Below are 13,314 nucleotides of genomic sequence, written 5' to 3'. Positions count from 1 at the left end.
CCACTGGATTATGTGCCAGCAGCAGCATGTTTAATGAGAGCAGATGCTGAGAACACTGATGTTTCAAGTCAACAGAATCGTTGTGGTGATGAAAAACAGGCAACAGAAGTAGGGCAACAAACTACTCAAAAAAAATGATCAAAGTTTCTGCATTTGCCAGAATACCACAAAACTAGGTCACTGGCCTCTTTAAGACATTTCACTCCCATGAAAGAGATCACTTTAGTCAGGTGCTCCTCACACAGCAAGTCGTCTGACGATCGATTCACAGCAAAAGCCTTTTTGGATGGTATCTTGATAAGAAAACCCAGACAGGATGGAGTTCTGGTGAGCGTTATCTCAATCTTTCGCCTATATGTCGAAAGTGATGGTATGTGCAGTCTTTGAGAGACAAAAACATACAGAGAAACACGTTACAGTCGTTGATCGCTAGGAGACTCTCCTTGTGGGATAATGCAGTTTTTTTTTTTCTCTCCCTATTCCTGTCCTGTCTTTCAGGTTCTGCGTGCCGCAGGTGAGTAGCGATAAGGCTCGTTAGCCACCGGACCAAAACCAACGTGTCCCAACAGGCTGCTGGCAGCGAAAGAATTGAAAGTTAACATGCTTGACGTGAGGAAATACTTAATCTCAGTTCATCTCAGTTGTGTCAGCAGGATAGAACATTGACAGGAACGTGTTTTCTCTTATCTGCCACGGTTTTGTGACGCTTGTACTTGTTAATGTTATCAGCTTCAAGCTTGCACTGGAAAGAATGAGACATTCAGTTAAAAGCTCTTCCTCCGCCTCATGTTAGGCAGCTCACTCCAGTGCTCCCGCACGCAGATGACTGAGGTAGGCTTTGAAGATAATTTTGTGAAAGGAAATTTCTTTTAAGTGATTCGTAAGAAGTAAGAAATTTGTCATTTTTCATTTTGTTTCCTAAAAAAACAACCTGTTTTTCTTCTCTTCTCATTTCTTTGTTCTTACAGCTGCTGAAGGGGTTCTTCGGGATTCAGAAAAATGAGCTGAGATGACTGTCTCCTCAGTCATTTCGAGATGTATTATTGTACTTCTTACTTTTTCTATCAATTGTGAGTGTTACAGGTTCCAGCTATTTAAAAAAACACACCGCCATTACTCTATTTCTGCTTACTGAGATCCCTTATCACACTTTGGTAGCTCTTGTGGTTTTGAATTGTAACCCTTGCTTCGGCTTTTACCACAACTTCAACCCAAGTGTTTCAGTAATTAAATTAGCAGATACATAGTCATGGAAAACACTTTTACTTTGTCTGTTCTTGGCATTCCTTCTTGCACAAAGAGGATTTTTTGGGATCTCCCACTCACACATTACAGCCAATGAATGTAATGATCCACTTGGTTTTTATAGTAAATGGGTTTTGCTATACATAAGGTATTTATTGGAATGGTCTAAAATTCACTTTCTCGACTAATGCTGTGGGGAAAACTTCATGCATTTGTCTTTTCCGGACAGACTTCCCTCTTCTGCCTGTTGGCTGCCAACGAGCGATCACTACCCGGTATACTGGGTACCTGGTTGTAGAGCCAGCTCCACTCTTTCTCATGGGCTCAAATCTGACGGTGTACTGCCACACCCATAAATGTGATTGGAGGTGGGAATCAGAACAATGCTACACAGTATTCTGCCATGCATGAAAATCTCCCTGCTGTGTTTGTAGCTATCAGCTTTATTGGCTCATATTTGATAACAGAAAATTTGTTTTTAGACTTCTTGTCCCTCTCCACCAGTTAGGAAATGATAATTAAAAGTTTTCTTTTTTACATGCAGAGCCAAGATATACATGATGCTAAATGACAAGCCTGTGGATAAATGGGAGAGAATCAACTGCACTACAGTGAAATTCTATCTGCCCAGCATATGGATCCCACTGTCTGCAGCGATCTGCAGTAATTATATGCATAGCGTTGTGAATGGAGTGGATCTACGAGCTGGCCGTATGTACAGTTTACAGCAGCTGCAAAAGAAAATTTGTGTGCAAGTGCAAAAAATAGAAAGAGAGAGTAAGACACAAATTTACAACACTGCCTATAAAAGTGGCATAATAGTAAGAAAATGCAGTGGGGTTGTAGGTAAACTTGGTTTGCAGCAGGCTAAATAAATCACAATTGTTGTTTTTTTGTTTTTCACTGCTGTCTGTTACGGCTGATGTTGAGCAGAACTTGGAGGCTGGGTTATTGGAACATAGTTTCTTTTTTATTTATTAATTTTTCTTGTAGAAGCTAACCAAACAGTACAAAATAAAAAATAAAAAAAGCAAAGTGAAAGGTAAACCCATGGGTACCTTGTAGTAATGGGAGCAGATGTGCTCAAACTTTAATTACTAAAATATATATTTTTAGGAGAAAGTATAAAATTATTGAAAATATGCATTTGCTAATATTTTACACTTTGAAATTTGTTTATAGAAGTGACACAGAAAGCAAATGACTAGTTTTCATTTTCCAGCAAATGTAAAAACTAAGGTCTGTTTTTTTTTTTTTTTTTGTTTCAATCATGTGCTTTTAGTGCCTCCAGATAAACCTGACACTATAACATGTGAAACAGCAAAGAGCTCATCCTTAATAAACTGCTCGTGGACGAGGGGGCAGGAAACGTACCTCCCTACTCTCTACAACATTTCTGTAAACAGGTATGGTGTTATGTTTTTGTTTTGTATTTTCTTGTTTATCCAAATCTCATGGTTTGATTTTTTTAATGTTTTATTTTTAGGGAAAATGGGAGTCAGATACGTCTATTTCAAATCCAGGATGCTGACAAAATCACCATACCACGAAGCATGTTTGATGAAAACACTACATACCTGATCATTATCACTGCTTCCAACCACTTTGGAACATCACAATCCGATCCAGTTGTCCTACGTGTGAAGGACATAGGTAAACCTGTGCTTCTGCAATACTTACACAGATCTTGAATTTGAATACTTGAATACTATTGAATGTTTTTTTTTTTCACTTGTTAATTTCAGTCTTTCTTTTTTTTTTATTAGAGTCATATGGTTTCTCGAGAAATGTGTCATCACCTGATGTATCATTTTTAGAAAGTTTTTTTTTTTATGGTCACAGTTTGACTAATTTGACCTTCTTATCAGCAAACTGTTTTTCTGTTTGTGTAATATTTATTTGAAGAGAAATTTACCTACGCCCTCGGATGAGCTCTGTCACTATTTCAGTAAACTTTAATTGCCCAGAATTTCTGTGCCATTACAGAATATGTAGCTGTTTCTGTCTCTATCATTTGTGAGCACTATATTTGGTTTCCTTTGTCTTGCAGTGATTCCCGATGCACCTATTATTATGCAGATACAGTTTCCGAGCAATTCCGTAGCAGCCACATTGCAATGGAAAAGCAATGAATCCTCAGTTTATCTCAGACCTCATGTCATGCTGCGCACAAACAACACTTCCTGGGTAAAGTTTTATTAACACTCCTCCAACGACACTGTGGGGGGTTTTTACAGCAAAAGTCTTTATCTGGCACCATGAAGTTGATCTAATCTCTCAATGTTTTTAGGAAATGAGAGCGGGCGTGGAACTCGGTAAGCATCTGATACGGGTAGATAATCTAACACATCTGACTGAGTATGAGTTCCAGATGAAAATATGCAACACAGCGCCTGTGCCGACACATACCAACGCAAGTAGTATTAGCGCCAGAAAAGCATTGCTTTGCAGCAAATGGAGCCCGTCTGTGAGGAAGAAAAGCCCTGGAAAAGGCAAGCTCACTGTTCTTGCTTATCATAAGACAGATGCAATGTAAATGTGATGATATAAGAATTTGTTGTTTCTAATTCATAGCCCACAACTTATTGTCTACCCTCCCCTCAGGTCCATCCCAGCAGTTGCAAGTTTGGAGGAAGGTGGAGAGGCAGGGGACAGACGGCCAGAGGAACGTGACTGTTTTGTGGAAGGTAATAAGTTATGGCCACTCATGAGCCCTGGCTTTTGTTGTTATGCTGACAATTATGAATCCCAAACATCCATCAAATACAAGAAATGTTTTTTATAATGCATCAGTTTGGTTATAACACAGAAAGCCTTCACTGCTGATTGGTTAAAAGGAATCATTTATCATTTTGTAAATTGCAACCACTTGATTTGCTGCGGAGACCTTTTTGTTGTGCATTTTACATGAAAGAAAAAACTTTCTCTTGACAGCGACTTCCTGCACAATACCTGACCACAGAATAATCTAACACAAAGCCTGTCTTCTGGCAGCAGTAATTTCAATTTATACAGTAAAATGAAAGTGGTGTCAGACCTCTAATCTAACTTTTGGATAATAAGCAAGTAACTGTATTTCAGACTGGCAAACTATATTACTATATTACTAAAAATGAGTAATATAGGAGTGCAGGTAGAATTTCAATTTCATTTCAGTTCTAATTTTTTATCCATCACAGCAAAGTGCAAAGAAATATAACAGCCTCTTGGCTAACGCTAAACAAGGGACAGTTGCAAACAGGAAATGCCATCCTCTGATCAGAGGTTTTACAGACACCAGCTAAATTATTTTACATAACACGCAACCCTAAAGAACTTAATCTGCAAATGACAAATGTAAATATTAAGTGATGACTGGATTTCTTTCCCAGCCTCTACCACGAGAGGATTTCAGTGGCAAGGTGATTGAGTATGACATCTTTCTGGATAATGGTCAGAAGCTTAAAACCTGTGCTGCCGAGTGCATCCAGTGTTCAGTTCAGCTACCAGCAGAGGTTAGCAGCCTGAGCATCAGTGCGGTCACCACATATGGAAAGTCGCCACCAGCTGATGTAATTCTCAGACAATCAGGTATAGCAATACTGCACACAGAAGATTAAAACAAAAGTACGGTTAAGTTATGGAGAAAATGAAAACTAAATGTCTTCACTGTTCAGGTGTCCCTGGATCTCTTCTGATCAAATTTAGCCCTGCTGCTGATGGCAGTGCTGTGTTTGTTTCCTGGTCGTGGACAACAGGAAACTACCCATCGACACAGGAGGAAGAACTGCGGTATTACGTGATAGAAAGGACAATTGTATCTGGAGAAGGGCTGTGGTGGCAAAAGTTGGCCAAAGATCTAAACAGCACATCAATCACAGGTAGACTCACCACTGAGCCACTAGGGAATCTGGCTGTCCACATACGAACAGCAAAAATATTGCATCACATAAATGCAAATTTAAATTTATGAAATGATATAAAGACACCAGGGCTTTAAATGAGAGAAAACAGTGGCCTCTTGTGGCCATTTGTTGTATTACACCAGCACAAGCACAGAATGCAGATATGGTCTTTATATACCTTAGCTCTGTAATTGTGAACTAATCTTCATATTTGCAAAATAAATAATATATTTTAATATAATGTAGTTTTTTTCTGGCTTTGCTTCAGGTTTGGCTCCAGGTGTGAGGTATAACATCTCTCTGTATGCTGTGACCACCAGAGGTGTCAGTGCTCCATCATCCATACTGCTCTACTCCAAAGAACAGAGTAACACTTCTTCAGATTCTTTTTTAAGAGAAGTTTATTTCTACATTTTTGAAGATTTTTTTAAGCATGTGCTAGATTTTGTGAATCTATACCTGGGCTTCAGGAAACACTTACCGTACCCAACACATAGTCTTTGCATCACTGTGTGTTTCAGAGCCACTTTCTGGTCCAAACCTCTCTGTGCTGGCCCACGAGGCCCGACGCATCCAGATCCAGTGGGAGGAGCTGCCCGTATACCAGCAGAGGGGTTTCATCACAAAGTACAACATCTATTGCAAAACACCGGAATCCAAAGACAAAGAATTAAATAGTGAGTATCAAACTGTATATGCCAATTGATGGGATGGGCATTTTTTCACAATCAGCTGTTCGACGAAAAAACATCATATTAACTGATAAATTGAGAAACCGAAACAGACATTTATTGTAACGGTAAGTGAAAATTGGTAGGTTGTCTATAAACATTATCGGGTCACCTTATTTATCCTTTTAAGGCGGGTCCAAAATAAGTACCTGGCATGCTTTGGTGTGACAGAAAAGGTTTAGTTATATGAGCAGGCTGTTGCTTTAAAGAAAAAGTCTAACTTTTTTTTTTTTAACACATGTTTTTCAGCTGCTTTTTCAGATCAGTATAAACACATGTTGATTTGCACTGAAGGTTTAGAGGAACCACAACTTTGCGCTGTGTTTCCTGTTCTTCTACATCACGAGCCCTGCCTTTTATGGGGCACATGTAGGCATACGTTTTGTGTCTGTATTCCACCTAGGTCAGACAAAGTCCTCCTGTGGGCGCACACATGTGGGAAATTTATGTATGCAATAGTAAATTTATGTAAGCACAAATTGTGTCTGAGCAGAAGACTTGTGTTACAAAATGGAAAGTGTGCAACCAGGATTCCATCGATACTCCCCTCCCACAAAGATGCAGTGCATCAGCAGGGTTTTTCACCTCTCGCTTCCAGTAATGTCATGAATTTGAAATGTTAAACTGCTGCATGTGGATTATGTAGCTATTATGTTAAAAATACTTTTTCAAAAAAAGCTAAAAGGAGGGGACAGCATCACTGTCTAACATGACAAGAGACCTTTTTGGTAGTTTTCTCTGAAGTCCTACGCATTTTGTATCTATCTTAGATCACCTTGGTGATTGATTGTGTATGCCGAGATCTCACCTAAGAAAAAACAGTTGTTTGTCGTCATTTTCACAGAGTCTTCAGAGTTTTCTAGAACTGGCTTTGACCACAAACAGGAAGCCATGTGGCTATGTGCACAAATGCATCCGTAAACACAGTTACAAACCAGCCTGCTTTGTGCACTATTTTTGGAATGTCAGCTTTAAAGCACCTGAGAGCGCACATTCTGCTCTCTCAAATGTGCTACGTGCAGATACTAACTATCAGTGTTCTTTGAGGTATTTCAGATAATTACTTCAGTGATCTACTTTTGTCTTATGCCATTTTGCTCCATTACTCATATACTGTGCCAAAATATAACCTGCAGCCAGATCATGCTAAAATCTTTTATTGGCAGTTAATCCTCTTACACTGCACTGAAAGTTGCAGCTTACAAGAGAAAGTCATGTGGAAACTGGTGAGATCTTTGCACTCAGAGACAGTCATGATCTGACTCAATCTTCACTATCTCTGTTTGGTAGAAACGTTTAACTGCAAATGATCTGCACAAACACACCAATACATGAGTGGAAAAATACTGGTTAGAAAAAGTTTGATGGGATTGTGGCTTTAACAGAGGAAAAAGGATCAGACTGACGTTTGGCCAATGAAGTCCTTGACAAGTGAAAGAGTCTCTTTGTTACAGATTTATCTTGTTTTTCCTTCATTTTCTGTTTTGCAATAATGTGCAAAAGTCTTGAGCCAACCCTCATTTCTCTCTATTTTTCATGGAAAAATGAGAAATGGGTGCTGTGGCTTATTAATTCTTTATTCTTCAGCACAGCCTGAACTCTGTTAGAGAGCTTTATGGCAAGTAGTTTTCAGGTGCAGTTCTCGAAGCGTTTTGAAGGGCATTCAAAGCTCTTCTTTGAGTGTTTTCTGCCTTTTGTTCCGCTCTCTATCAAGATGATCCCGCACTGCTTCAGTAACGTTAAGGTTGGGGTTATTGGATGGCCAAATCATGACTGATAGTGTTGTTGTTTGTAAAAAAACTAAAACAAAAGCTCAAGCTGGGCAAATTAAGCTAGCCACAGGCCTACCAGTCAACTATGGACAAATGATGTAGTTATTGCTATTTATTTTTATGTGCAATCAACACTTATGGGGACGTCATCAGTGTAATACACAAGGTCTGGCTAGACCACTAATCAAAACTGGTGTTTCAACAGAACTGAAAGTACTAGGGTGGCAAATTCCCCATCAGTAATTGAACCTGAAAATAAACGTTTACTCATAAGAAGTGTATTTTTTCCCAAAAACCAGGAAATTATTTTCACCAGTATCCATTGTTACAAGTGTACAGTCAGCAATCCACAGACACCCACTTCCCAGAAAGCGTTGGTGCATCAGAACCATTTTTAACCTCAGTAGTTCAGCAGAGCCAAGCAGGTTTCAAGCAGCACATAGGCCACACATCCTATGATCATGCTTGTTGACAGTAGGCTGGAGGACGCTGACTAAAACCCCCAACTGATATGTTATCTTTACAAGAGGATGAGGCCAGGGAAGTAGTGAAGAAACAGAGGGATCGTCCATCTCATGCAAAAGAAGACATGTTGATGTTCAAATAGCAGCATTATGCCGGTCTTCTTCTTAAGGCTACCTTAAAAATATTGTGCTTGCTTAAAAAAAGAAATATCTCTCATTTGCTTCTCTACACAGAGACTGTGTCTGCACCTGGTCCAAGGCAGGAGTGGTTGAACTGTCCTGAAGGAAATGTGGTTCTGCAAATGACTGCATCCAACTCAGCAGGAGAAGGACCGCGAGGGCGCCGGATCTACTCTCAGCCTGCAGCTCCTCCAGGTCAATATTCTATTGCCACAAATACTAAAACATATTTAAGCTTTTAACTCTCCTTTTGTATTTTGAGGACAACTAACATCAAAATAATATTATTTTCATAACTCATAAGTGTTGTCTTTCTTTTCTTGTCTCCTGTAGTTGGCCTGGTGGTTGTGTGTGTTTTCATCGTTGCTATCTTCATTGCGATCATAGCCAACCTGATGTGCTGGAGATGCGTGAGGGAAAGGTATTAATCATTTATGCTCGAAATGAACAATTAAGCTCGAAACAACTGTTGTCCGACAGACACAAAACAAAACCTAACAGCCAAAGTATTTCTAAGGATACCACATCAGGACCTTAAGTTTTGTTTTACTAGTAACAGCGATGGATGCCATTGTGGTCGGCTTTATTAAAATGCCACACCGCAACATGAACAGATGAACAAGAAGCCACAGATTTAACACGAAGAGAAACTTAAACCAACACGTGTAGCCTACTAAATGTGGTCAAAGCACTCTTTCCCAATCTGGTGGTTTTACCTGCGGAGAGACTGATTTTGATTTGCAGTAGTAGACAGCTGTAGTAATACACGCATGCATCAGTTATTTTGTCTAGTACCTCAGAGGCACAATAAGGAGGTTTTGTTGTAGCGTTTTAATCAAAAACTGAAAATCTAACTGTTTTCTGTCTTAGGATCAAACAGAAATGTATATCCTGGGGACCTGCCTGGCTAGTTGAAAACTTGCCAAAACCTGGACACAGTAATGCCATCAGACTATTGGAGGTAAACAAAGCAAGCATGTCCACTGAGATGACATTCATGCTCATCAGCCATACACTGTACATAAAAGATGAATATAGCTACTATAACATGACATTTTGGTTTGTGAACTCTGCATTTTAAAGCATCGTGATACGCTTTAAAATATAACATTTCCAAAGTAGAATTACTGTGGCGATCACTTTAGTCTCTTTGTGCCGTTTTTCGTCTCTGCTTTGTGCTTTTGGCTTAACTAAATCCTAAGAGAAAGATCATAGAAAGTTCATATCTTCATTAGGATAGGGATTTATAATAGTGTGTTGGACTATAGTAGGCAACCATCCCAACACTGATCACAACAAAAAGGGGAAATGCCTCCCACACACACAAACATTTCACACAGCGTGCAGTCAATTTGCATGAATGCATTTGATAGGCTGTTAGCATTTGTGGAGCCAATGAGAATCAACAAGTGATCAAATCGATAACTGATATCGATAATGGAATTAGAATCTCCACATTTTTCATTGTTCCCATTCCTAGTTCCAAGTAACGTAGCACTGGAGTCTAATAGTGTTAACTCACTTCTGATGCCAGCCTTAGCGGATGCTCCCAAGTCCAGGAACTGCAGTTGTTGACCCTTGGCACGTATTGGCTTCATTTTTCAGCCAAGGAGACTACATCTTACTGTCAGCATAATGACCAAAAGAGAAACAACTAGCAAATGAAACAACTCCACCAGTGCCAGCAAAACAAAGAAATCAATTTGCCAGTTTTGAGCTACACTAAAAATAGCCTACTATTAGTTTCTAGACATTGCTAGCCTGAACTATCGTAGGAAGTCAATGCTACTTCCTGCTTTCGTTCTGAGAGATTTAGATACTTTGTCTTGATGACACACATAACTCTGAAACAATTGCATTGTATTTATCTCTCTAGATCTAAGTATGGATTTGATTTGTTTGTTTTGTGGTCCACAGCACGATGGAGTCGAACCATTATTCTCGTGCACCCACAATGACCCTCCACTGTCCCCCATCACTGTCATCTCCCAGGAGGAGAGGGATGAAATCTACCCCAACATCCATGTTGAAGAGTCCCAGATTGGATCAGGACCACTCACAGTGAAAACACCTTTCCTGATGTCAGATACTGAGAAAATGCTTGTTGACAGAAGGCTCGAGCATGTTTGCTACAAACCCCAGATTGGCATGATGACTTCAGAAGAAGAGGAGGTGAATGAAGTGGAGGAGAAGCAGATGGACGCTCCATTAAATGGGGAGGACGGCAGTTGTTCAAGTGTGTTTGAAGGATTACTGAGTGGCTTGTTGTTGAGTGTGGATGTGAATTCCTCTTATTCATCTCGGGAACGTACTCACGGCTTTTTGAATGATCGTCTGAGGCCTAAACCTCCTGAACCAAGCACAATATCTAGAGGCTTTCAGTTCTTACAACAACATAGAGGGACTGTGGATGAAGTAGAAACAGACTCTCCATCTCTGGACTTGCCACAGGATGAGATTATGACTCCTGACACAGCAGACCCCAGCTTGTCTCAATGTACTGGTGAGATAATACTGTTTGGCGGTTACTTCCCTCAGATTGCTGCCGTCAGCAGTGATCAACTGTAGCATGGACGATGGGGACAACACAAAGAAAAAAAGATAAACCTGCACTACAAAGAAAGCATTATCAAACCACCTTATCGCTTGAAATGATGATTTCAGTAACTTTGTGCGATCAGAATAAAAATCTGCCTGAAATTGTTGTCAAAAACAAATTCATGAAATAAATTTAAAGCAAAAAAAAACTTTATCAAGTTTGCTGAATGTCAAACATCAGAGTGACCTGATGGCAGAATGGTTATGACCACATGAGGCCAAAACGTCTCCTGAATATATGAATAGATATAACACTACCCCTCCAAAAATGCTAACAGTGGAGCACACTCATACATAAACAACTTTCTTCCATGCAATTTGGACTCATGGGATCATCGGTCTGTTGCATGGAGACGTGTTAGCCCAGGAGTCGATTTAAAATCACTACTGTGAAAGGAAGCCAGAGTACCTGGAGAGAAAACGCACATTCAGAAAGGCCCCAGCCTGGATTTGAAACTAAACTCTTCTTGCTATTTAAACAATGGTGCTAGCCACTGTACCGCTGTGCTTGTAAATAGCATCATAGAAAAATATTTTTAGTATTTAGTGATTCACATCTATCTAATTTGTTAAGAAAATGATTTATGTTTCCAAGAGAATTAAACCAGGTAACAAAAAAATAGCATCTCCTCTGTTTCCACCATCCATCTTTTAGTGATGTTGTCATCTCTTTTAATCTTTACATTTATCTGGTAGATTGTTGTCAACTTTGGTAAAACAGATTGAAGGTGTAGACAAGATGTTTCCCACTTACTTAAAGAATGAGTTAAAAACTCATCCACTCACTGGAAGATCTGTCACTATAGAGACATTCATGGTTTCTCTGGATTGAACTGTAATATTTTGTTGATCCTCCGATAAGCATCATGAATTTCATGTTCTTGTGCCTGCCATAACATCTATGAGGTGGAGATGGTGGAGGATTTGCAGGCTGACATTAGAATTTAGCATTAGCATTCAAAACACTGTAAGTAAAGTGTCACAGAGATGCTAGCGTAGCTTGTTTTTATTATTAAGCTTGTTAAAGAATACCCAAAGAAACTGTAATCTGGGTCCAGATTTTAGACTAGACTGAGAGACTAGTGTCTCAAAAGCATACGTGAAGCTTAGCGTACTGCAGTCTGTCGCCTGATCTTTTAGCTAACAGTGCCTGTAGTTATATTAACCTCATGATTTATTGATGTACAGAATTCAGTTTGAGGTATTTAGCAGTTAGACTCGACAGTCCATCACAGCAGGAAAGAATCCCAGCCGTGATAGGGATTCGGGTAGGACAACCCAGGAGTCTAGACAATGGTGGTGGAGATGAAGATGGAGGCTCGAGTGATGAGAGGCGGTATTGGGAAGAAGGTGGGTTGCACAAAGGTGGCTGCAAGGAAGAATGAGAGATGCGCATTTAAAGTATGCAGAGTGAAGGAATAAGATTCATTCGCAATATCAGTTCTCTATTGCATCACAAAGAGTCAAGAGGAAGAAAAACACTTCCTATGAGCAAGCTTTTAGTAATTTCTTGCTCATAGGCTCATACATTGACCTGATTAATTACATGGTCATCCACTATCAACAGTATGTGACAATCACAAAAAAAGAGCCTGGAAACCAAACTGTGCTTGCTAATAAGCTAAAGATGAAACCACATCCAATTAATCAAGCAAAAAACAAAGTAATGTTATCAACTTTGATAGTGCCTTTATCCAGAAAAATCCAAATGCTTGCATCAGGTCAAACTCACACATTAGGGCGCGACCCCTGCATGTTTCTAAGTGCTGGCACCACACTTGGTGAGTAGAAAAGCAATGAGTGTGAAATTATTCCAAAACACACCCAGGCTAAACCCTTCTGGGGCTTTCCCTCTGCAGTCGGTGGCTCACTGTCGGGTTTTGTGAACCTTCATTTCTACTCATACATGCACCACCTGCAGTTCAATACCATTTTTATCACTTCCTGAGAGCCGGCTCACTTCCTTAAAAGAAAATCAACATTTCACGACAGTCTCTCCTTTACTGACATACTACATTTTAGGAAGTCTCCAGGTTAAAGATATCTCGTTATTCTTGCTAATTTAACCACTACAGGCATATCCATTCATCTTGAGTCTTGTGTTGTATTTCCGAAGAATGCGATGCCACATTGGAAAGTCCCCCATTGCACCACATGGAGATGTAACAGAGGGACTGAAAGACTTTGGGCTGCATGGAAAATCTGATAATGTAACTCGTTCTGAGAGCTTGTTGTGCTTTTGCAGGTCCTTCTTTTCAGGAGGTTCCCAAGCATCATCTAAACAGCAGCTCGAAGAGACGCCCCCCATAAGATACTAATCAATATTTGCACCTTTTATCGCACAATAAAGTTTTGCTGATCATTTATGCAATCATTGTCACGTGTTGTTTGTCCGTCTGAATATGCTAAACACCACAAAATGCCCCACCCAAATCATTTA

The 13,314-nt window shown here is 39.7% G+C and overlaps 1 protein-coding gene across 2 annotated transcripts; it reads left to right on the top strand.

Annotated features, from left to right (window-relative positions):
• The first annotated feature begins 234 nt into the window (after positions 1-234).
• il23r (interleukin 23 receptor) lies at positions 235-13,225 on the top strand. Of its 2 annotated transcripts, none has more exons than XM_085266370.1 (19): positions 235-327; positions 499-609; positions 730-831; positions 969-1,070; positions 1,475-1,613; positions 1,790-1,956; positions 2,528-2,651; positions 2,732-2,898; positions 3,296-3,432; positions 3,536-3,737; positions 3,850-3,932; positions 4,617-4,815; positions 4,902-5,105; positions 5,398-5,496; positions 5,651-5,806; positions 8,331-8,471; positions 8,610-8,697; positions 9,147-9,237; positions 10,194-13,225. In XM_085266370.1, exons 4-19 carry the CDS (start codon positions 1,010-1,012, stop codon positions 10,842-10,844), a joined length of 2,709 nt encoding a protein of 902 aa, XP_085122496.1. In that variant the 5' UTR covers positions 235-327; positions 499-609; positions 730-831; positions 969-1,009; the 3' UTR covers positions 10,845-13,225. The 2 variants fall into 2 exon arrangements, with proteins under 2 accessions (XP_085122496.1, XP_085122495.1); XM_085266369.1 differs by having other exon boundaries at positions 265-370.
• The last annotated feature ends 89 nt before the right edge of the window (positions 13,226-13,314 follow it).

The sequence above is a fragment of the Mchenga conophoros genome, linkage group LG23, assembly GCF_057382185.1.
Source record: "Mchenga conophoros isolate Kocher_MC1m ecotype Shallow Benthic linkage group LG23, M_conophoros_male_GT1.1, whole genome shotgun sequence".
NCBI lineage: Eukaryota > Metazoa > Chordata > Actinopteri > Cichliformes > Cichlidae > Mchenga > Mchenga conophoros.
Note: the sequence above shows the minus strand (reverse complement) of the source record. Positions and strands in the feature narration are given on the sequence as shown.

Excerpts from the sequence above, each read along its gene's own strand:
- il23r (XM_085266370.1), top strand. The coding sequence starts at position 1,010 with ATGACTGTCTCCTCAGTCATTTCGAGATGTATTATTGTACTTCTTACT. Across the intron at positions 4,816-4,901 it reads TGTAATTCTCAGACAATCAG|GTGTCCCTGGATCTCTTCTG; the intron begins GTATAGCAATAC and ends TTCACTGTTCAG. Across the intron at positions 5,106-5,397 it reads AAACAGCACATCAATCACAG|GTTTGGCTCCAGGTGTGAGG; the intron begins GTAGACTCACCA and ends GCTTTGCTTCAG.